Source organism: Bubalus kerabau, chromosome 5 (assembly GCF_029407905.1).
Source record: "Bubalus kerabau isolate K-KA32 ecotype Philippines breed swamp buffalo chromosome 5, PCC_UOA_SB_1v2, whole genome shotgun sequence".
Taxonomy (NCBI): Eukaryota; Metazoa; Chordata; class Mammalia; order Artiodactyla; family Bovidae; genus Bubalus; species Bubalus kerabau.
Genome location: NC_073628.1, coordinates 133,906,350 through 133,931,107, shown reverse-complemented (window position 1 = coordinate 133,931,107; position 24,758 = coordinate 133,906,350). Strand labels below are relative to the sequence as shown.

Sequence of the window (24,758 nt, the reverse complement as noted above, 5' to 3'; positions counted from 1 at the left end):
ACTCTGAAAAATCATCTCCCTAAACGGCAGCAGTTAGCAAAATGACAATATTAGTGTGAACAACTAAAAACTGATAAATATTCTTAGGCATAAGCTATTCAGAAATATGCCTAAATAAATGCTATTTAGGCAATTATATTCTTGCGCCAGCAGATAACAAATGATAATCACTTCTTCCACGGCTGTAAATTCATATCGATTCAGCTCAAACTTAGAACTCCAAAATGAATTATATCTGCTCATTGCTAAACTGCTTTGCTCACTGAAAGAAAAAAAAAATCCACACAACACCTATTATACCGCATTTAATTAAGACAAGCATCAACTTTATGTGCCATTATTTGCTCCTGCCAAATCTCTATGGTGTAAATATTGAGCGGGGGCATCTCCTGAATGCTAATCAATCCTTTCTGAATTTCAAATGATTACATAAATTTTAGGAAATGCTTATTTGCCAGCATTACCTTCCTCTGCATCTCCATCAGCCGGGCAATCCTGTGGAGATCTAGAAAGTGTCTGGTGAGTGTTTTTCTAAATTATAATATCATACACGAAAAGGGAAAAACTGAGACGGAATGCTAATTGTAGGAAGAAGCCAGGAGCCCTCTTTCCCTTATGTTTCACAAGGAACAATTTAACCAGTGCACTTGGGGAACGATGTGAGGGGAATATATCCACCAGTCAGGGACAGCGAGTGTTTGTGTGTGTGCGTGTGTGTGTGCATGTTTGTGTGTGTGTGTGTGTGTGTGTGTGTGCGTGTGCGTGTGTGTGCCCGCGCTCTAGCACACAGGTGAGGGTTTGGAAGGCTACAACAAAGCAAATAATGAGACCAGCTTCAGGAAAACCAATGACCACATCATGGGAAAACTGGTTTTTGCTGTTCCAGCTTTTTTCCAGGTACTTTGTAAGTAGTTCTGTGACCTGCAGACAGCTTTGCCTGTTTTCAGAACTGAATTAATATTCAGACACACGGGGGATGCACAAGTACAGAGGTCTGCTAGGCCTCCAGCCTTCGCAAGCTCTCCCGGCACTTCTGGACGGAGGCTGTGAGCTGAGCACAGCAGCACGACCCGCGTCGGCCGTGGGTTTGCTCCGCAGCTGACCCTACGCCCGCGGGTCGTGGTCTGATTGACACAGCGCACAGTTCGTGTTGCTCCAGGCGCTGCAAACGCAGCGTTAACCTCTGTCATCAATCTGCTGGGGCTGGGCCCACTTTCGTGAATTAGATTTAATGTTGCCAAAAAGCAAAGGGGATTTTGTGTTTCCCTCGGTTCCTATGGCTTTGCTTAGAACTGTGCTCTCATCCGCCTTCCACCGCCCCTTCCAACTCAACAGGGGCACACAGTCCAAAGGCAAAACCCCTCACACCCAGCAAGCTGCTGGGCCTCTGCTGGAGACGCCGGCAAAACAAGCTCTTTCTTTTGCAGCTCCTCTCCTGGCATCCCCTCCTTGAAAGGTGGCTGTCACTATTTCCAGACTTGTCTAGAAGTCGAGGGGCGGAGCATAGGGCCTCTGCTATGTCCCTGTGTGCGCCCCCTGCCAAGGCTGCCCAGCTCGGGGTCAGCAGGGCATGGGGGCACAGCCCAGGCCAGAACAACCCAACGTCCCATAACTCACCAGTCATCACCGGATCCTGCAACACTGCCTCCTCCCCGCAGGAGGCAGGACTGAACGCTGATGCCTCAGTGACCTCTGGACTGGGACCGGAGAATGGAATGCAGTTGAGCAACCAGCGCACACCCTGGTCTGTCCTGAGGGCCGCAAACCCCGAGTAGAGGGGAGGAGGCGGGCGTGCGGGGGGGTGGTCTTCTCTTATTACAGGAGGGCACACGCCACCCTTGGCAATGGCTTCACGGTGGTCTTTCCCATCCAGCAGCGACAGCAGTGAAAAAGGAGCAGCGGCCTCGGTCAGGGAGGCCAGCACCGAACCGCTAAGGCCGCCGGGCCGGGGACACGCGGGCCTTGCCTGTGCGCCACTTAACCACGCAATGCTGACTATCCCTGCAAGTCCTGTGGCCTCTGGTTCATTGGGATCTGAGAGCAACAGTTGATCTGCGATTCCCGGCCCATTAGAACGCTCTCATTTCAAATGAAATCTACATAGATAAACAATCCGGCCCTGACACTGACGCGAGTGCCCTTTGGTGACAGCTTTCTGAGCTCTGCACAGAGGCTCTGACTGCACGGGGCTCGTCTCCCTCCTGGCGTTCTTCTTGCCACCTGCTCCCTGGGGAGCACTGACCGTGCACCTTGGCCAGCTTCTGACAGTGCAAGCCGGGAGGAGAAATGGCGTGTGCAGGAGAAGGAAACAAGAATAAAGCCTCATTTAAAAGCCCCAAGCAGAAGAATTACCGGACAAGATTAAAAAAACAAAAACAAGACAAAATCCATCCTATCAAAGAATAAGCTCTTTGGGAAAACCAGTGACCAAAAATACGTCTCTTCAACCCAAGACTGAACTCACTGTCCACAGTCTCAAGCTAGAAAGCACAGTGTGATTTTATTTACTATTAACAAAATCAACATCATATTGCAAGAGTCAGGGCGGACCCTTTAGTAAAGCAGAAGATAGAACGTCCTAATTTTCCCCTCCCCACCAAGGAGCGTCGCGTCCTGCATCTCCTAGCCTCCTCTTTTTCTGTTTAGAGCGTTTGATGCTGATGACCACCGGGCAAGAGGACAACGACCATCAAGCTGCTCCGGCTGATCGTCTCCTGTGAACGTCACAGAGTCCAGGCGGATACAAAGTAGACACATGAGTTCTGAAAGCCTGGGATCACTCGTGCGGCTCTCCTAAGGTGTGGTTCGCGGTCAAAAAAAGAGACAAAGCTGAGACAGCAACAAACCACGAGGAGGGATTCTTCAAGAGGGAGGTACCAAGGCTATGACACAATGCTTTCCACAAGCTCGCCGAAATCCTCAGCCCAGAGTGCACACAGACATACGATCTCTCTCTCTCTCTCTCTCTCTCTCACACACACACACACACACACACACACACACAGAAACCAAGGGAAGTGAAAAGCTTTGCAATTACTTAGTATAGTCAATAAAAATGGGAAATTCATGTAAAGCAGTTCCCTGCTTTTACCCAAGCGAGTCTGGTCTTCTTCCTGGTCTATATTCTTCAGATGACAGTTCTGATTCTCTTCATCTTTCTGTCTGTAGAGATGGTGCCTTAGGATGTAGGGAGCGTTTAAGAAACACTCACTGATAAGCTCATAGGTCCCTGAAGTGTCTGTCGTGCCAGACCGAGCTTTGGGGCTGTCAGTTCCAGATGTGGCTCTGAGCCTAAAATGCTGGGGGAGACTACCTGGTCTTCTTTTAAACATGAAATGAAAGGGGGACAGTAAGACGTTTACCCACTTGAAGGCATTTAAAAATGTTTAAAATTGTGCTGAGTCTCTGCTGCAACATGCAAGCTTCTCCAGTTGTACCACTCAGGCTTAGCTGCCCTGTGGCATGTGGGATCTCAGTTCCCCAACCAGTGATCAAACCCAGGTCCTCAGCGTTGGAAGGTGGATTCTTAGCCACTGGACCACCAGGGAAGTCCTGAGGGTACTTTATTGTTAACATTAGAGGAGAAACGCCTTCCTGCCCCCTCCTTCTATGGCTCATATTGACACTGAGCCTCTTAGCACCGCCGTTTCAACAGAACCTGAATACTGAGCATCGGTCCTTAACTTCATTGACTATGTTATTCCCAAAGGAGAAGATTCTGTTTAGTCTACTTCCCTAACAAGAACTCCACTCACAATGCGAAGACTCAGATCCTTAATTTCTAAAATAAAAAGATGTCGAATTCTCTAATATGTATCCAGAGGATCTATTTTCTAGCCTCCTGCCTTGAAACTTTGTATATTTTTTAAAACTAATTTTTCCAGTTTCTATTACTTAAAAATTTTTTATAATATAAATATTTTTTACTTTTATTGGAGTGTGATTGATTTACAATGTTGTGTTATTTTCAGGCACACATCACCGTGAGCCGGTCACACACACGCGGCCACTGCTGTTCAGTCTTCAGGTCGTGTCTGACTCTTGTGACCCCATGGTCTGCAGCCCACCAGGCTCCTCTGTCCATGGAATTCTCTAGGCAAGAATACTGGAGTGGGTGGCCATTTCCTCCTCCAGAGGATCTTCCCAACCCAGGGATCGAACTTGAGTCTCCTGCACTGCAGGTGGATCTTGACCACTGAGCCACCTGGAAAGCCCAGTTATACCAGATATATATCCTCTCTTTTTATGATTGTTTCCCCTATAGGCCATTGCAGAGTACTGAGTAGCTCCCTGTGCTATACAGAAGGTCCTCATTGCTCATCTATTCTATACATAGTACTGTGTATACGTCAACGCCAATATTCCATTTTATCCCTCTCCTCACCAGGTTTCACCCCTTTCTTTTTAACCCAGAAGTTGGATGCAAAAGCATTCTTTCGTCTGTGAAACACGCAATACGTATTTCTTAAAAACCTACTATATGTTCAAGAGTAAGCTTGGAGTAAACCAGATACACATCCCCTGCTCACGGGCTGGAGAGCTGGTTAATCCGGGGGCTCGGCAGCCTTGACCTCATCGAGAACAACGGCCAGCCCCCAGTGTCGGGTCAGGCTGCAGAGCTTACGGCAGCCACACAGATAGGAGAAAACCACTCTGTCCGGCCTTAGAAATATCTTGCTTTTCAAATTGTAATTTTTCAATGACTTTCGGACCTGAAGGTACTACCCAGCCACTGTCAAAACCCCTTCTGACCGTGGATCAGGCCACACTAATGCTGTTTTGTTCTTGGACACTCAGCAGTTGCTTGGACGGTCGTTGGTGTTTAAGACACTGTGCCTGACGGCCCTGAGGTGCAGGGGTTGTGCTGAGCCCGCGGGACGGAGGAGCCGAGCCAGGGGATGAAGCAAACGCCGCTGCTCACTCGGCACTCCTCCGAGACGGGCCACAGGTGGCAGCTGGATGAGGGCGGCTGTCAGGCCGGGGATTTCACATCGAGTCGTCACTCAGCCCCACCACCCACCTCCAATGGGGTGTCTGCCCTCACGAGCATGACTCTTCCCTGCGCGGTGTTACTCGTGAGCAGCACCCCAGTCAACACCTGGACGCTTGGAGCGAAGCTAAGAGCTGCCGCGATGGATTGAGACATGACTGTGTCCACCCCGAGAAGGACTGGACAGCCGTCCTCAGCCACATTCGTGAACATGGGCTGAAGGCCTAACGTCTCACATTTACTTGCTTGGAACAGATAGGCATTAACCACCTGGTTTTAGCCACTGATATTCTTTCTAATGTTACTGCTGCTGCTAAGTTGCTTCAGTCGTGTCCGACTTAGCTTTCTCTGAGAGCTTATAAATGAATAGCTCTCCACATAACCTGGGAGAATGCAAACTGGGATTAGAAAAGAATGTAACTGTGCAACATGGATGGACCTAGAGGCTATCATACTACATAAAGTAAGTCAGACAGAGAAAGACGAGCAGTGCACGATATCACTTATAGCTAGTTAGTTAGTGTTAGTTGTTCAGTCACGTCCGACTCTCTGAGATCCCATGGACTGTAACCTGCGAGGCTCCTCTGCCCATGGGATTCTTCAGGCAAGAACACTGGAGTGGGTAGCCATTCCCTTCTCCAGGGGACTGAACCTGGGTCTCCTGCACTGCAGGCAGATTCTTGACTGTCTGAGCCACTAGGGAAGCCCATGATGTCACTTACATGTGGAATCTGAAAAAAATGATACAAATGAATTTACTTAGAAAACAGAAACAGACTCACAGACAAAGAAAATAAACTTACGGTTACCAAAGGGGAAAGGTGCAGGGGATAAATTAGGAGTTTGAGATTAACACATACACACTACTAGGTATAAAGTAGAGAAATCAACGAGGACCTACTGCACAGCAAGGGAGCTACAGTGAATATCCTGTAACAAGCTATGCTGAATAAGAATCTGAAACAATATATACATGTGCACTTATAACTAAATCACATTGTTGTACACCTGGAACATTGTAAATCAACTACACTTCAATTAAAGAAAAAAGAAAGAATTTAATTGTGAGGAGGTAGTTGTTAGAGAGTACTTTGGAAAAACTAGTCTCTGAAAATTAACCTGCACTTGGATAGATAAAGAACCCACCTGCCAATGCAGGAGACGTAAGAGACGTGGGTTCAATCCCTGGGTCAGGAAGGTTCCCTGGAGGAGGGCATGGAAACCACTCCAGTATTCTTGCCTGGAGAATCCCTGGACAGAGGAGCCTGGCGGCCTATGGTTCATAGAGTCACAAAGAGTTGGACACGCCTGACTCAACTAAGCACTTAGACAGAACTTTCTGACTGAAACACCTCCTATTATACAGATCACAAACTATTTCGGTAAAGGCTTTGCCTTGAGTTTAAAACTGAATAAGTCGAACTGAATCATGTTTCTGTATACCTGAAACTAACATAGCATTATAAATCAATGATATTCTAATATAAAACAAAAATTAATAAAACTAGTTTCTAAAAAAATAAAAATAAAGCTGAGTATTCAGAGTACATCATGAGAAACGCTGGGCTGGAAGAAGCACAAGCTGGAATCAAGATTGCCGGGAGAAATATCAAGAACCTCAGATATGCAGATGACACCACCCTTATGGCAGAAAGTGAAGAGGAACGAAAAAGCCTCTTGATGAAGTGAAAGAGGAGAGTGAGAAAGTTGGCTTAAAGCTCAACATTCAGAAAACGAAGATCACGGCATCTGGTCCCATCACTTCATGGGAAATAGATGGGGAAACAGTGGAAACAGTATCAGACTTTATTTTTTTGGGCTCCAAAAAAACTGCAGATGGTGACTGCAGCCATGAAATTAAAAGACGCTTACTCCTTGGAAGAAAAGTTATGACCAACCTAGATAGCATATTGAAAAGCAGAGACATTACTTTGCCAACAAAGGTCCGTCTAGTCAAGGCTATGGTTTTTCCAGTGGTCATGTATGGATGCGAGAGTTGGACTGTGAAGAAAGCTGAGCGCCGAAGAATTGATGCTTTTGAACTGTGGTGTTGGAGAAGACTCTTGAGAGTCCCTTGGACTGCAAGGAGATCCAACCAGTCCATTCTGAAGGAGATCAGCCATGGGATTTCTTTGGAAGGAATGCTAAAGCTGAAACTCCAGTACTTTGGCCACCTCATGCGAAGAGTTGACTCATTGGAAAAGACTCTGATGCTGGAAGGGATTGGGGGCAGGAGGAGAAGGGGATGACAGAGGATGAGATGGCTGGATGGCATCACTGACTCGATGGACGTGAGTCTGAGTGAACTCCGGGAGTTGGTGATGGACAGGGAGGCCTGGCGCGCTGCGATTCATGGGGTCGCAAAGAGTCGGACACGACTGAGCGACTGAACTGAACTCTATTGATGCATCTACTTTATTAGTGACATTTCCTAAGTCCCTGCTGTGTATCAAGCAATGAAACCTGGGATATAGAGAAAAATAAAGGACAACTTCTAACCCCAATCAACTTTTTAGGTCAGGGAAATCGTCTCAAAGAGAAGAAATGATCTCTTCCACGCAGCTGAGTATGCAAAAGTGCTGTGAGAAATACTGACCAGACAAGAGAACGGCTCACAACAGTCAAGGGCACACACCAGACGAGACGGGATGCAATATGTGTCTATTTTCTCCTGCCACCTGGGATCGAACAGGAGTCCACCAAGTCCAGGCACGGAGCCCTGAGACAGAGAAGATCCCGGCCAGGGTGACCTCTTAGCTGGGACACTGCCCTGAGCTCTCAGACCACATTCACGCCCCTGATGGCCTGGACCATGCAACGACCGTACCCAGGAAGCAGCAGTCACAGGCCAGGTGACCTCCTCAGCTCAGCTCAGACCTGTGCAGCTCTGCACCTGTTTTCAGGTGATGCAGTGGACGGGACCGGTCTACTGGTCTTGGAAGGCAAGCGGTAAAGACAGTATTGGGATCATGACCCCACACGCCTACCTCCTCCTCTGTGAGAGTCACTTCTGTCCTGGTGGCTGACAGCAAACGGCATCAGCAACCTCGATTCCTCTTTAAAAGGTGTGAGTACAAGCCAATAAACAAACATGTTATTTTGGCCTCTCTTGGGGCATCAGTTTGCACTGGACAATTAAGAATTATTTCCACGGATGCAAATTATGTTATCTCATAGTAAGGTGAGAAGGGTTCCCAGGTGGCTCAGTGGTAAAGAATCTGCCTGAAAATGCAGGAGACACAGGAGATGTGGCGTTGATCCCTGGGTCAGGAAGATGCCCTGGAGGAGGAAATGGAAACCCACCCCAGTATTCTTGCTTGGAGAATCCCATGGACACAGGAGCCTGGGGGACTACAGTCCATGGGGTTGCAAAAACTTGGACACAACTGAGCATAGTTAGGTGAGAAAAAGAAAAAATAAATAAGTAATAGGATTTTAAGAAAACAAAATAACCAGCAAAGACTGGGACTCTGGAGTCTACTCTATCACACACAGAGAAATATCCTGGAAGACAGAGCATTTTTTCACTTTTTCTTTTTCTAAACCAGCTTAATCAACTGATGTCTGCTTATGGACACAATTTGAAGGGGAAAAATTCAGGTAGCAGATTGGAAGAATTTTGGTCAGCTGCAGCTTTTACTTTAGTTCCGTCATTAGCTTTTCATGATATCAGGACTCAGCTTCAGTGTAGGACAACTTTTAGGAGAAGCCTAGTTGCTTCCCTGGTGGCTCAGATGGCAAAAAAATCCACCTGCAATGCAGGAGACCCAGGTTTGATCCCTGGGTCAGGAAGATCCCCTGGAGGAAGGCATGGTAACTCACTCCAGTATTCCTGCCTGGAGAATCCCATGGACAGAGGAGCCTGGCGGGCTCCATGGGTTTAGTCCATGGGGTCACAAAGAGTCGGACACGACTGAAAGACCAACACACTGGTTGAAATCAGTCAGGGGATGCTTCTGTCGAATCTCCTCTTCTGGGTGAGGAGCCTAGAAAACCGAGATGCATCCCAGCATCTCCTCTGCATCTGTCACATCCCGAGGTCTGTGCCCTGTGACATGTCCATACCCATCTCACTCCTGTCTTTAAGGCTCGTTAAATCCACTGAATACAGTTTCTAGTCCACTTTCCACGTCGCTACAGGGAAGGCAAATCCCCTTCAGTGATGCGCCTTCAACCCTTTAAAAAGAATCCGGACTTTCTGCAGAATGAAGACTGTGGTCCCCAGTTTTGGTGGCCACTGCATCCCTGTGGCTGGGACAGGAAGTGCTCAGCTCAGGCAGTGCCTCTCGCCCGCCTCTCCAGCCACATCCCCTGCCAGTCCCCAGTCCATCTGCCCTCCTGCCTCCCGTGTTTTGCACGGCGTGGCATCCTGTGTCTTAGGAGGCTGGACCTGCGAGGGCTCACACCTACTCTCACCACATCCACCTGGAAAGCCCACCTCATCTTTCAGTCCACACAGCCCCTGACCTCATATGAGTCCACACGGAGCCCCAGCCATCTCCAGGATCCCAGAGGCTCAAGGCTGGAGCCTTGAGATAGGAATATCTCAAGGGATACTGACCACAGCAATACAGGAATAAACCTGGGATAGGAACACCGCAGGCTTCAGAGTCCGGGGCACAGGGTCAGCTTTTGGGGGAGGCCCTGATGTGATTTCACATCCATCTTGGGTACAACAGGCTTTGGGGGCTGGCGTGGGTGCCCAATGGTGAATTACCACACCCCTTCCAAAGATTGATTATTTATTGTTTCTAAGGGGGACTAACGTTTTCCATTCAGAGATTGGAAACTACTTGGATTTTATGGCTCGAAACTATTCGTGATTCTTTAAAAATGAACCCTTGGCCAGACTTGGTTTACATCTAACCAGAAAGCCATGCTTTCCTTTCTTCCTTAAGCCACAAACAAGCATAGTTTTAATGGACATTCAACTGGGTATTCCCTGATGCTCAGGATCCTGAAACGGTTAACATACTCACTAAACAGAGGGCAGTTCTGGTAAACACGTGGGCCCTCTGTTCAGGAGGATAACCTGTGACGTTCGAGCGTTTCGAGCCCCTCCCCCGCCACCCCTGGCCCATGCCCCTGACCACCCATCCATAGTATCTGGCAGAGAATATAATAATTTTGAAAAATGATGAACGAAAGATAAAAGTGATGAAAACGAAACATGGCTGATGGTTAATCTCCGCATCTTCAAATGTCACGCAGTTCTTCAACTAATTTAAAATACCACTGAAGTGAGATGACTCTCTTTAAATATTTTATCACTGAGATGCTGTAAGATTTCTTACACACACATTACCACATTTTTCATTTAATTACTGATCAAATGCATGAGTTGAAAAGACTAAGATCTTGCCATAAAGCAGAATAAATAGTGAGATGACAGCAAGCAGGCCTATGCTATATGTTCCTCTCCATTAAAAAAAAAAAATGCTCTTGGGACATAGACTTAGTTGAATAGAACTCTCCTATTTCTTGTGGTTAATATAGAAACCACACAGGTCCCAGAGCTGGCATGGTAAACCTTTGAACACTACATCTATGAAATTCTGTTGTCTTTTCAAATTTTCAGTAACATTTCTTTTTGCTATATTTATCACATTTTCCAAAATATGAAAATGTTCCTTTTCTTTTTAATGTTGACTACATGTGAAAAATTAACTCTGGTTCTATTACTTCAAACTATGCCTTTATTAGCAACAGTTGTGCTGTGCTGTCAAGAAGAATTTTAAAACGAAAGCACCAAATCTGGAGCGTAGACACATCTGCTTTACTTTGCAGTGTGTTTTATTGTTTTATTTCTTAGGATATGAATTCACAACTATCTTATAACTGAAGACTAAAGAAAAAACATATGTTGGTAAATCTGATTTCTGCATTTTTTTCATTCAAGGGAAGTTGCCTCCCTCAGCTGTCTGCCAATAAGTAATAAATGCACTTGGCAAAAAGTTTATTTAAGTTGGCTTTATTAAGCCAACAAAATACAGAAATCAAGTATGGGACAGGCAGAAAAATCTGTGCCTTTGAAGTCAATAAAAATCCATCTCCTTAATCCTTTTTTTATTCCAAGCAGTGGTGATTTTTCTCAGCTGACTCACTGAGAACCTTGATTTAGCTAATCTGTCTTGCTTAGTTATCTTTCTTCTCCAAAGCTTTCCTAAAGAAGCATCCTTTCCCCTTGACAACCATCATCTTTTATGCTTGCCTAGTGTGTATTTGGTTATAAACATACTCTAGTTAATCCTGATAGAGATTTAAGAATCAAGTTTTTAATTACTCTCCATATTTTATAAGAACAAAAACAGCAGTAGCTTGCAAGCTGAAGCAAAAGGTACAGAGAGACGACCAAAGCAGCTAAGGTGGCCCAGACGTGGCCCACGAGCCCTTCCTGGCCCTCTGCCGCAGCTTTCTATCAGGGTCACCCCCTTGTTACGGCCATCAGTCATGACTCCTCCACGCCCCAGTCCACCCACTACAGAGCTACAACTCAGCCAGGACCGCACAGGAAAACATGACCAAGCTGGAATATGTCATGATTAGAAAAGAAGGTTCTTCTCTTTTGGAAAAACAAAAACATGGATGGACTTCAAGGCACTCAAAGATCGGGATCATTTAGTCACTTGGATGCGGAAAGGATTCCTTACCTAAACTAAAGAGCACCAAGAACTTCAGACACACAAACTCTCGTTGATCAAACTGCAGAGAACGAAGCTTTGCCACCAATTCCTGTGCATGGCTCATGAGGTTGTTGAGTGTGGCCCCCGCCTGTGAGGCTATGATGGAATAGTCTACCTGCAACACAGAATGGCGGCGTGTTAGTAGGAAAAACTGCACGTGCAGAACTGGCAAGTCTCTCATATTTACTATTTATTTAGACTTTATACATATATATAAATACACATATATACAGACACATGGGGCTTCCCAGGTGGTTCAGTGGTAAAGAATCTGCCTGCCAATGCAGGAGACTTGGGAAACACAGGTTCAATTCCTGAGTCGGGAAGATCCCCCAGAGGAGGAAATGGCAACCCACTCCAGTATTCTTGCCTGGAGAATCCCATGGATGGAAGAGCCTCGTGGGCTACAGTCCATGGGATGTCAAAGAGTTGGATGTGACTTTTTTCCTATTGTGATGTGCCATTACCACCTAAGATGAAAACTGTTAACTTATGAATACGTTTAAAGGAAAATACACTGTCCATAAAAAGTGAATCCAGAGCAGCATTCTAAATGTATGCTCAGTCGCTAAGTGGTGTTCAACTCTGTGAGACCCCACGGACTGCAGCCCGCCAGGCTCCTCTGTCCATGGGATTCTCCAGGCAAGAATACTGGAGTGGGTTGCCATTTCCTCCTCCAGGGAATCTTCCTGACCTAGGAATCGAACCTACGCCTCCTGTATCTCCTGCATTGGCAAGTAATTCTCTACCACGGCACCACCTGGGCAGCCTACATTTTAAGTGTATACAAAGTTAATTAATGAGGCAAGTGAAGGCAGAGATGTAGTATTGTTTATTTGTTTTTTAAATATTATTTAATAAAATTATTAAGAGACTTCATTTTAAAGTAATCATCATTCAAGACTCTATGCTTACAGATGATGAAGGTATCACATTTAGATTATTCTTTGATTGGAGTGAGCGTGCGATGGTGTCGCAGTTGGGTCTGACCCTCTGACCCCATGGACCCACCAGGCTCCTCAGTCCATGGGATTCTCTAGGCAAGAATACTGAATACTGGAGTGGGTTGCCATTTCCTTCTGCAGTTCCTTAGTTTGCTGCTTCCTAAAAAGCTACAACTAGCTACCCTCATGCGATTATTAATACATCACTCTCTAAAGACACAACAATCTTATTTATGAGAAGAATAATTTCTTGATTTGGAAAACAAAAAAAGGCTTATTTTCTTCTCCGTTAAAAGGAAAAAAAAAAAAAACAAAAATGGAGCAGCAGATGCATCCACCTCAGACTATTCGCAGGGACACCCAAAGTTGGACCTACAATAGTAAGTTAAGGTGTCGGGGCGGCAATGGCAGAGCCGGCTTTGCTGCTGCAATTCCACCACGATGGGAGAGCCCGGCTGGTGCCTGCCGCCCCGTCCTCTCCTTCACTGGTGGGCTCTCAGGCAGCCAGATATTCTTTTAGGTGCATTTAATATTTGCAGCAGCAGCAAATTTGTCTGGGAGGCAAGTCCTCATCTGCCACTCACCCGGAGCAGATTGTATTAAATTTTTATATTTATTGACATTTCATTACCATAATTGACTGCACTTGCTTCTCTAGGAGAAGGCACAGGGCTGCCTCCTAAGCAGGAGAACGAGTCCCTCGAGGAGAATTTGCAATTAAAAACAAGGCAGAATGGATTTTGTGTGTGTGTGTGTAAATATGATGAGTTGAATTTTCAGCTTTAACTAGAGAATACTGGGTGCACAGAAACCTTTTTTTGAGAGTGAGAAAAATTATGAGTCAGTGGAAAGACGACCCCCCCAAAGGTGTCAATCAGTTTACAGAGAGTCAACTGCGCATGAAAAAGCCCCAGTCCATGCGCGTCCTCGGGAGGCCCTGCATGCCACCACACCGTCCTCCTCGCCTGGGCCAGGTGCCCGCCTCGCCCCCTAAATTCACACATCAGCAGCTAAGTGCGCCTGTGGCTTCTGTCTCGGGCCGTGTAAAAGGAAGGGCCAGCACACAGGCGGCCTGAAGCCTGAGCTGGAGGCAGAGAGGCCCAGCGGAAGGATGCCACGACCACTGCAGGGCCACCCGCCGGGCACGCCCAGGGATGCCCCGACCTTCACTGGACCAGGTCCCGCCAGGAGAACTTCCTACTCCAAGGACGTTCTTCTTACTTAACAGGGGTAGCTCAGCTCCAAATCCCTTGGGGACTGTACAGGGTCTAACTATTCCTCCTAATAAGAAGAATGTAAATCCTACAGGGACAAAGTGGGGTAGAAGAGGGAATGGCAGCCAGGGTCAGAGGTGGGGGAAACCCGGGGCAGAGCAGGAGGGCGGGCAGGGCCTGTGGAAGTCTCGGAAAGGCCCCGTCCTTTCGTGCCCTCCTCTCAGCAAGGTGTTCAGCTGGATAACAGTAAGGGGCCACCCACTCCCATCACCATTAAGAAATGAGAACAGCTGGGACAACACTGCCAAGTTAAACTTGGAATCACCAGCTGAAAGCATCGTCACTACAGCTTAGAATGCACATAACACGTTAAAAAAAAATCACTAGTCAGCCCTACACCTGGAAAGTGTACCAAAGTAAGCCACAAGTGTGTTGCTACTGGAGAAGGGAATGGCGACCCACTCTAGTATTCTTGTCTGGGAAATCCATGGACAGAGGAGGCTGGTGGGCTACATCCCACAGGGTTGTAAAGACTGAGGCATGACTGAGAGACTGAGCATGTGATTCTTTTTTATTATTAAGATGGGGTTAATTCAATTATGCTATGTGTGTGGTTCTAATAGGTAGGCAGTAAGTTACAAAGGAGATCAGTCCTGGGTGTTCATTGGTAGGACTGATTTTGAAGCTGAAACTCCAATACTTTGGCCACCTGATGCGAAGAGCTGACTCATTTGAAAAGACCCTGACGCTGGGAAAGATTGAGGGCAGGAGGAGAAGGGGATGACAGAGGATGAGATGGTTGGATGGTATCACCGACTCAATGGACATGGGTTTGGGTGGACTCGGAGTTGGTGATGGACAGGGAGGCCTGGCGTGCTGCAGTTCATGGGGTTGCAAAGAGTCAGACACGACTGAGCGACTGAACTGAACTGAAAGTTACAAAACGAAAACTTCACAGTTGCAAGTGAAGTACACTGTAACTGAAAGGGCTCTAAAGTCATTTTTTAAAAAGATGGGTAAGTTAAAACTTGTGAGGTGTATATAGATCAAATAGTATGAAATAAGTTCAACTGTCAGAATTTCATACTTGGAAACATAAACACACTCTAAGAGAAAGGAACTGAAATGGTTTCACGGGACTCTAAACTAGTGAGGTGGACTTCGGGAAATCAGTTGGCATACCGACAACTTTATCGCTATATATTTATATGCAGGCTAATGTGAGAGCTCAAACATGCTCATGAAGTGGGGGCTCTGATAACCTCTCCTCCAAGGATCATTTATCAAATCACATGGCTCTGAAGGAGGAGCAGTGATTTATTCCTGAAACAGCGCCCAGATCTGCAACTTCTTTACATTTTATTACAAACATAATTATATTTTCATTGTCGAATGTGGAGTTTGCACTCATCGCAGGAGCAGCTGGCCTTGTCTTTTATGTACTTAGTAAAATTAATTTATTACTGCCTTACCCAGAATCTTTGTGCCCATTAAATTCAAGGGAGATATTGAAGAAATACTGTAAGTGGATGTCCCCTTTGGATAAATTCCGCTCATCATGAAGGGAGCAACAGTTTTAGCTAAATTGCTTTCCGTTCTGATAGATGAAATTTTTGATGACTTGTATGCTGGAAGATGCCTGTCTTTTTAATACGATACATAATAACAGAAGATAATGAAAAGGTGCCAGCAGGCCCTTCCCATAGGAAAATGTTACAGCGGCTGTTCATTAGCGAGAATATGCAAACACTTAAAAGTGGAACCACTTCAAAATCCTCTGTGGCTATTTTATATATGCACTTTCAGCCATACGTTTTGTGTGCATGTGGTTTAAAAATCCTGATAAGAAATGAATTCTTATAGTGATAAGATGCTAAATACTGATATGTAGAATTGATTTGGCGACGCTTAATGTTACTGACAATCATTTTTTTCCTTTTGGCTTAAAAAGGTTATTTAATGTACCCTTAGAGAAGCCAGAAGAAAGGACAGAATTAAAATAGCTAACTTCAGGGTTAAGTAAGAAGTTCCGTTGTGATGGAAAACACGAAGTAGCAATAATTGATACTAAACATGAGAAACGCCATCCACTCCTTGACCATTCTTGGTTTGGAAAATCGGAGGAAGAGGGCACTTTCTCTACTTTTTACATGGTAATTGCCTTTACCAGGGTCAGCACTTAGCGCAAAATGAAACGTGAAATGAGGAGCATTTCTAAGAGCAGGAATGGAAGTGCTCTGAGAAAGAACGGCACAAACCCATTTGATTTCTGGAACTCGGAAGGATGAAATCAAATTAATTTGTGGGCTGAGTCTTGTTCTTCTAATGTAGCTCCCCGTGGGGCCTGGGAGGGAGGGGGTTGGGAGGCAGGCTGTGATGAGGCTCTGAAAATGGGTACACTTCTTCCAAAGACCCGGGTCACAGGCTGGAAACGCTCAACAGAAATTCAAAAGATCAGGAAGTCAAACCCGCTGAGGCTTGATCCTAGAAAGCCTTTTTCTCAGGAGCTGTGCAGGAAGCAGGGGCCAGGCAGTGATGGTGGCTGATCCGATCTGCAAAAACTCTGAGACAGTGCTTGCCTTTAACTTGATTGGGAACATGTGATTTATCTATAATTCAGCAAATGATGTGGAAACAGCCTTTCACTTTCAAATATGCACTGCCGGGCTTTCACAGCACATAAACATTTATGGTCGGACGTAAAAGATCACGGTGCCTGGGTCCTGAGGCCTGCAGCAGCCCCCCCGGACTAATCGGATCTCTGCATCCCTCCCATCATTTTAACAACCCACAGAAAACAGAAAACGGAGGCCAAGAACCAGGAGGGACATTCCAGAACACGGTAAAGCTGGAATCAGGTTCACTAGGCAGACTTTCTCTCCTCCCAGGTGTCCAGAAGGCCAGGTGTCTTTCTTCCCTTAAGGCTTCGCTCAAATCTCACCTTCTGAATAAGGCTCAGCCAACCCGTCCCGTTAACACTGCAAGTCGTGGGTCACACAGCAACACACCAGGGGAGGACGTTGATTCCCCTTTACACGGCATTCCCCCTCCGCCTTTTTTTTTTAATTCAATAGCACTTTGACTTCTCACATTTATTAGGATTATTGATTACCGTCAGCTTCTCCTGCTGAAGCGTTAAGCCCCTTTATCGTTTGAGTACTTTTCTGTTTTGGTCACTAATATATGCCAAAGCCACAGGACAGTGACCGAGGGACCCTGCAGGATGCTCAATAAATACTCGTGGACCAAACAAATACCCATTCGTAAAGGAGTAGGACCTCACAGTAATTTCCTGTTTCCATCTTCCTTTTTGATAATGACTGGCTAGGCGGGAGTGGGACGAACTGAGCAAGTGGGACTGACACACACCCCTGCCTGTGCAAAACAGATCGAGAGTGGGAAGCTGCTGCAGAATGCAGGGGGCTCAGCTCGGTGCTCCAAGATGACCAGGACGGGAGGGGAGAAGGGGGGGGGGAGGGCCCACCGGGCGGGTTGGGGGGGTGCGGGAGGCGCCTACGAGGGAGGGGATGGATATGTACACACAGCTGACTCAGTTCCCTGTACAGAAGAAACTAACAGAGGAGTGTAAAGCAGTTATACTCCAATTAAAAAAAGAGAAAAATAAAGGTGGGGGGGGGAGAAACCAGTGACTGACTCTTGAAAATGAACACTGCCTTTCCTTCTCACTTGGCTGCCTTTAGGCCAAAGATACAGATGATTGACATACAGTATCTGAATCAGTCTCTTCCACCAACATGATTCCAAAATACCAAGATTTCATCATTTCCAAGTTTTTTTTTTTTTTTTTTTTAATAGCTAACAATCAAGTGTGATAGATTCATGCAGAAGCTTGGGGAAGAAACCCAAGGTACCAACCATTAATCCCGACTCAGCAATTGTTTTGACCCTTCAGAGCACCACTCGCAACCCCAGCAGGCCTGCAGGGTGGCGGTCTGGGCCAAGTTTCACTGTAACCATCCGAGCGGGAACAGGGCGCCCCAAGTCAGCGTCTCTAAATTATATGCAGCCAATATATATCCCTTTCAAAGCGCAAAAGAGCTTCTGACCTAGTTGAATTCCTGCCATCCTGCACATGCTTAATAAAAAGACACTTCTTTTTTCCTTCTGGCATCTACACTCACTTGTTGCCCAGTAACCAGGAAGATGGAGCCCTCCTTTCCGTGAACCACTTGTCGGTAAATGTGGTCGAGAATTAAGAGCTCACTCCAGCAGTTCTGAAGCAGCTTCATTTGGTCATCTACCTGTAAAAGAAATGGAAAAAAATGACTCTGTAACTCACTACTATTTTTTATTTTGCATTTTTTTTTTCCACACAAGAGACCCTACCATATAAGCCAGGAAAACCACCAACGGTCACCAGATGAATTCACGCCCTCCCTCCTGAAAGTCCTTCTTTGCATTTGGACAAATACGTTTCAGGCCACAGAGAAATACTTAAGCAAAGTATCTGTAATCAATGAGCCGCTAGGAAAAGGTACTCCATCAGATGGGTCTACTTGTCATGAGTAGATCTATTAGCATTTGCTCGTGGGAGGGACAGGCGCCTCAGACAGTCCTCAGCGGACCCCACTTGAATGACCCTGGATAGGACTTCCCTGGCAGTCCAGTGGTTAAGAGTCCGCCTTCCAATGCAGGCAAGTTGGGTTCCATCCCTGATCCAGATACTAAGATCCATATGCCTTGGGGAGAAAGCCTGCACATCACAACGAAGACCCAGCACAGCCAAAATAAGAATAAGACACGAAAGAAAAGGAGGAGAACGATTCACATCGCCCAGGCTTGTATAAATGGCACCCCACTCGAGTACTCTTGCCTGGAGAATCCCATGGATGGAGGAGTCTGGTGGGCTGCAGTCCACGGGGTCGCAAAGAGTCAGACACGACTGAGCGACTTCACTTTCACTTCCACTTGTATACCTATAAGAGGTTAATACACTGAGCCCAAGCTGAAACAGTATATGGATATTAGCAAGTCAGGACTTGCCAGGTGGCTCAGGGGTAAAGAATCTGCCTACAGTGCAGCTTTGATCCCTGGGCGGGGAAGATCCCCTGGAGAAAGGAATGGCAACCCACTCCAGGATTCTTGCCTGGAGAATTCCATGGACAGAGGAGCCTGGTGGGCCCCAGTCCCTGGGGTCGCAGAGAGTCGGCCTCGAGTGAGTGACCGAGCACACACACACATCCGCAAGCTGCCAAACCGCGAGGATTTATATGAAAAGCAACCAGCACGACAGTTCAAGTGACTTTCGAATCTAGAGGCCCAGGGCCGTTGTCCTCAGTCTCAGCTAGTCCACGTCACGCTAGCCCTTGACCGGAACGACCACCAAGCCCCTCTTGATGCTCACCTGCACTCGCTTTAAGATTTGGCCAACCTCCCACAAACTACGTCCACTTCCGTTTCGGCATCTGGAGCGTGGGCCGAGAGCAGCACCTCCCTCCCACGTCAGCAGCGCGGAGTAAAATGCAGAGGGCTGAGTCACAGTGAGCCGTGCAGGCACACGATGCCGCCCCCCTCCCAGGGGACCGCGTTCTTCACACACCTATGCAGGTACAAGTCACATATCCACCGTCAGACGTGGAGGGCATATGGATCCATTTCCAGGCCTATTTGTAACCGCTTCTCTTCATTTTGCAACTGTAACCAGCCAAAGAAATTGGTGGGCCTGAATGTTGATACATCGTGCTTTTACATAGATAACACCTGACATTTAGATGTCCTGTAATGGCTAAGAAGGGAGGGGTGGAGGAATGAATGAGGAGTTTGGGATTAATATTACACACGACTACATAGAGAATGGGCTTCCCTCGTAGCTCAGTTGGTAAAGAATCTGCCTGCAATGCAGGAGACCCAGGTTCGATTCTGGGGTTGGGAAGACTCCCTGGAGAAGAAAATGACAAGCCACTCCAGTATTCTTGCCTGGCTCCTCTGTCCATGGAGTCGCAAGAGTCGGACACAACTTAGCAACTAAACCACGACATGTAGAATAAATAAGCAACAAGGACTTACCACACAGCACAGGGAACAATATTCAATATCTTTAACAACCGATAATGGAAAATAATCTGAAAAAATATATCAATGTATATATAATCACATCAGTTTGCTATACACCTGTAACGAACATAACATGGTAAATCAACCATACTCAATTTTTTTAAAAAGGTGCTAGAATTTTCTAAACCTTTTTTTTTTTTAATTAATTTAACTCACTTTTAACACTCATTTTTCAGTGAGTATTCAGTGAGATTTGGATGGTCGGGGATTCTTAGGAAGTTTTCACTCATATACTAGCAGTTATACGAGCTTGTTGTTGTTCAGTCTCTAAGTCTTTTCCGACTCTGCAATCGCATGGACTGCAGCATGCCAGGCCTCCCTGTCCTTCACTAACTCCTGGAGTTTGCACAAACTCCAACCATCTCATCCTCCTCTGTCATCCTCTTCTCCTCCTGCCTTCGAAGTTTCCCAGCATTAGGGTCTTATCCCATGATATAAGCTTAGGACTATTTCCATGAGTCTAGGAAACAGAGAATGTGGTCAAGGCAGCACTGAACTTAGACTAAGGATTCCGGGCACAACTGTGCACTTTCCAGCTCCAAGAGCATGGCCAAGCCACTTAGTTCTGTAACCCTTATCTTCTCACCTAAAAATACACGAGTAGCTCTTGTCATGAGGATGGACTGAGAGACATCCTCATGTCTCTGACTGTGAGACAATATATTAATGCAGAAACAGTGCCGAACACGAGGCTCCCGTCTGGAAGACCGTATTGACCCTACTTAGAGGGAAAAAGGCAACTGCAGAGATTGAGGCTACTCTGTGATCAGGAAAACAGACCCAGAAACATCTCCATCAGAAATGATCTGAGCTGGTGAGTTGGCTCTGACCAAGAGAACTGCACTCCTTGAGTAAACATGTGAAGAGCCAGCTGCTTGTTGCGAGTAAGGGTCGCGTCCGGGGTGTAATGGTGAACGAGGCAGAAGCAGGCCCTTCCCTGTGGCAGTGATTCCTCTTCAGGGAGAACGCTCACCAACACTGGTGCGTGGGCTCAGGAGAGCAGAAGCTCAGATCCTGCTTCACAGGAAACCTTGGGTGCTGAGTACAGGCTGGGCGACAGCAGCTGATGAGAACCCACCTCGCAGGTCTCTGAGCACAGCTCGTACTAGAAGGCGTGGGCCTGTCTTCACGGCCACCCCTGCCCACATCCAGAGGCAGGAGGGAGAGAGACTGGCTTTGGAAATCTGTTTCCTGGGTCCTCAGCTTCTTCGGACCTGGAGGAGGAAATGGCAACCCGCTCCAGTATTCTTGCCTGGGAAATCCCGTGGACGGAGGAGCCTGCAGGGCTAGTCCAAGGGGCTGCAGAGAGTCAGAAAGGACTGAGCAGCTAAGCACAGCTTCGTCAGGAGTTGCAGTAGTGGGTGAAATTGAGCACGTCGGTCTCTCATGCCAGCACTTCATTTCCGGCTTCATTTCCGGCTTTGTACTTTGTGCTGTTCATGTCATCACTTCTTCTGATTCCACCAAGTGCCATGCTTGTTTACCTGTCTCCCCGCCTTTTAGCTGGGGGTGCCCAGAAACAGCAGCTCTTGGGGAGCCCAGCGCCGTGTCGGCAGAAATGCTCGTGAGATAAACAGAGGAACACAGGACTGATGGAGGTACCCTCACTCCAGTAAGTGCCTGCTTGCGGCCTGAGTCCCTGGCACTTGACAACAGCCAGAGCCACTCCTCAGGTGCTTGTGGAGGGCAGGGCCCTTGAACACTCAGATGACCCCACACGCGGGCTGGCGGGTCTGGACCCACTGCTGGCGCTCGGTAAAGATTTCTTGACCAATTGTCATTTTAACACCCCTCTCAGGCAACTGATCCCTTGTTTTAAGGCTCTCTGAGGAGGCTTTCCAGGCTGACATCGCAGTTCAGTATTTCCATAATTGATTATGTGATATTTTATGTTATCTTGAAATTGGCGAGTATGCAACTTCCCTGGGCTATGCGTGTCCTAGTTTGCACGCAGCTCTTTGAATGAAAGGACAAGGCAAATATGACTCCTTCCTTATCTCCAGATAAGAGATGTTGGCAATTCCAAAGATAACTTCTCTTTAGAAAACAAGCTTACAGGTGATACAGTGGTAGGGGTGGGAAGGAGAAAAACTATCTCCTCCTTTCGAGTCAGTTCTCTGGGTACTCATGCCGTCAACACTTTTGGGTGGACGAACAGACTATGATTTCCAGGACACATCAGAACCTTTCACTAGCTGGCAATGCCACCTCACACGATCCTGCGTTATCAGCTGTAATAAAAGGGAGGGCTTATCTCAGAAGCCGAGCTGCTCCGTGGGCAACGACTCAGGCTGACATTATAGATGAGCGTGTGAACGAGCACAGGCCTCACGGGGTTGTCGGCACACCTCCCCACAACCCAGGAGGTTAATCATTAGAAACCTGTGCTTTCTCATAAGTGCAGTCAGGCTGGCAAACAATTAGAAGAAGAAAAATGTGTGGATCTTTCTCAAGCCCACAGTGAACTTATCAGAGCCTCTCTGATGCCCCCTTTATCTTCTCACCGTCTGGCCACGGAACTGTGAGTCCACGTTCCCTCTCCCAGGGGCCTTTATTTGAAAATCGCCGTCATGAGTCACTGTGGAGTGGCTTCAAGAAAGGCATTTTTAGGAAAATGTTCAACTGACGTGGGTCAGTAATTGAAAGTCGACGAAAACCCATTTCCCATTTCTGATCATTAAATCTGGTGCATACCAGGCCTCGCAATAGAGACTCGGGGGACAAACGGAGGTGACCACACCCTGCCTTCAAAAAGTCACACTCCAAGGAGAAGCATCAGAGGGTCCATCTGTTATTATAACCCCATGTGTACTGGACGCCGGGGCCATCTCACCCTGCTTCTTTCTCTTTTTTAATTTAAACTCTTTATTTTGTGTTGGGGCAGAGCCGCTTAACAATACTGTGATAGTTTCAGGTCAGCTGTGAAGGGACTCAGCCCTACATACACATGTATCCACTCTCCCCCACACCCAACCCTGCTTCTTTCTTGGGGGGACTCCCAGGGGCTCAGGGAAGCTTAGGAGGACAGTGTGTTTAAGCAGGTCTTAATGTTGTAGGATCATTTAATAATACGCCTTCTTTTTTCTCAGTAGCTTCTATTAAAAGAACTCGGAATAAAATATTTAGAAAGCAGTGTGACGATTCTAAAGATAACACATATACACGGCTATATTTAAAACGGATAACCAACCAGCAAGGACCTACCGCATGGACCGGGGAACTCTGCCCGATGTCATGTGGCAGCCTGGGTGGGAGGGGAGTTTGGGGAGAACGGGTACGTGTGTGTGTTGTTGAGTTGCTCTGCTGTCCACCTAAAACTATCACAACACTGCTAATCGGCTCTACTCCAATACAAAACAAAAAGTTAAAAAGTTCATTCTGATGACTGCAACATATCTTAACCTATTTTCTGCTATATAAGCCAATAATAAACCACTTATTATTTATATTGGGCTTCCCTGGTGGCTCAGCTGGTAAAGAATCCGCCTGCAATTCGGGAGACCTGGGTTCAATCTCTGGGTCGGGAAGATCCCTTGGAGAAGGGAAAGGCTACCCCGTCTAGTATTCTGGCCTGGAGAATTCTATGGACTGTATAGTCCATGGAGTATAGTCACTGTATAGTCACAAAGAGCTGGACATGACTGAGCGACTTTCAATCATTATATATATTAAGTCAATAATAAACCACTTATTATCAAAAAAAAGATTCTTCAGAATCATTATTAATAACATCCAGTAATGTTTCTGGACAAAAGAAAAAAAATCGCTGAAGGTGGACTTCCCTTCGTGACAATGATGATATGTATAAAGAAATATTCAGATGCAGGGAAAGGAAAATCAACCCCCCAACAAATCAGCACCAACTTAGCAACTCTTAATGAGAACCTGCTTTGGGCAAGACAGACACACAACTACTCGACCCCTTTACTGTCTTTGTAGAGAACACTGACGGTTATCTGCAGCCTCTATAATAAACTGCTACAAAGTCCAAGAAAAAATGATTTCACATTAGCAATGATTAAACAGGCACAAACAACACCACCGTACAAGAGCAGTAACAGCCAGTCAAACTCCCCTGCCAATTGCTGCAAAACCCAGCAGATTTATGAGCATAAGGTCTTCCTCTCTTGGAGGACAACTGAAGTCACTCTTGCGTGCTTGCTAGACTGTGGCCATGGGTGCGGAGCCCAAGGACTTACCTGGCAACACTCAGCCCCGGGCCTCAGCTCTTCTGCCCCTTTCTACGTTTCTCCAGCAAAGCAACAAAGGATTTTTTTTCTCTCCTTGGAATCGAAACTCTCTTCCCGGAGAGGGAAGCAGGAGGCAGAGGGGTCTGACTGCGGGGTATCTGCCTCGTGCTTCCATTCCCACCAAGTCCCTTCCATGAAGGTCCCGACCAAGGCTCCATGGAAATCAGGACCCAGGTGAGTCCCCGTGCTTCTTTGTCAAGTAATTCATCACATGAAAGGTGTCGGTCGGTCAGTCCTGTCCAACTCTCTGCGACCCTGTGGACTGCAGCCTGCCAGGCTCCTCTGTCCTTGGAATCCTCCAGGCAAGAATCCTGGCACGGGGTTGCCATTTCCTTCTCCAGGAGATTTTCCCAACCCAGGGATCGGACCTGGGTCTCCCGCATTGCAGACAGATTCTTTACTGTCTGAGCCACCTGGGAAGCCCTCAGTTCATCACATACACAGTCACCAGAACGATCTATTGCAATCAGGCTATTCCTTCAGACACAAGACTCTTCCACATTCTCTAGATTCCCCTCTGAGGACCTCTCCTGAAGCAGACCTCCCTGACCAGTGCTTGGGGAATGGGCACCACTGATCAGTGTGCCCACTGGCCCTGCCAT

At 46.8% G+C, this 24,758-nt stretch overlaps 1 protein-coding gene across 16 annotated transcripts in view; it reads right to left on the bottom strand.

The window, feature by feature from the left end:
• The window catches only part of NR5A2 (nuclear receptor subfamily 5 group A member 2), a 127,415-nt gene that overhangs the window by 33,915 nt on the left and 68,742 nt on the right, over nt 1–24,758 (bottom strand). For 13 of the 16 annotated variants that reach the window (XM_055583166.1, XM_055583152.1, XM_055583155.1 and 10 more), the window contains 2 exons: nt 17,974–18,093; nt 11,641–11,788 (listed from right to left, as the gene is read on the bottom strand). In XM_055583166.1, the coding sequence (XP_055439141.1) occupies nt 11,641–11,788; nt 17,974–18,093 (268 nt within the window). Of the gene's footprint in view, nt 1–1,036; nt 2,794–3,038; nt 3,322–11,640; nt 11,789–17,973; nt 18,094–24,758 lie in introns of those variants that run through there. The other 3 variants (XR_008715142.1, XM_055583163.1, XM_055583161.1) reach the window with 3 other exon arrangements.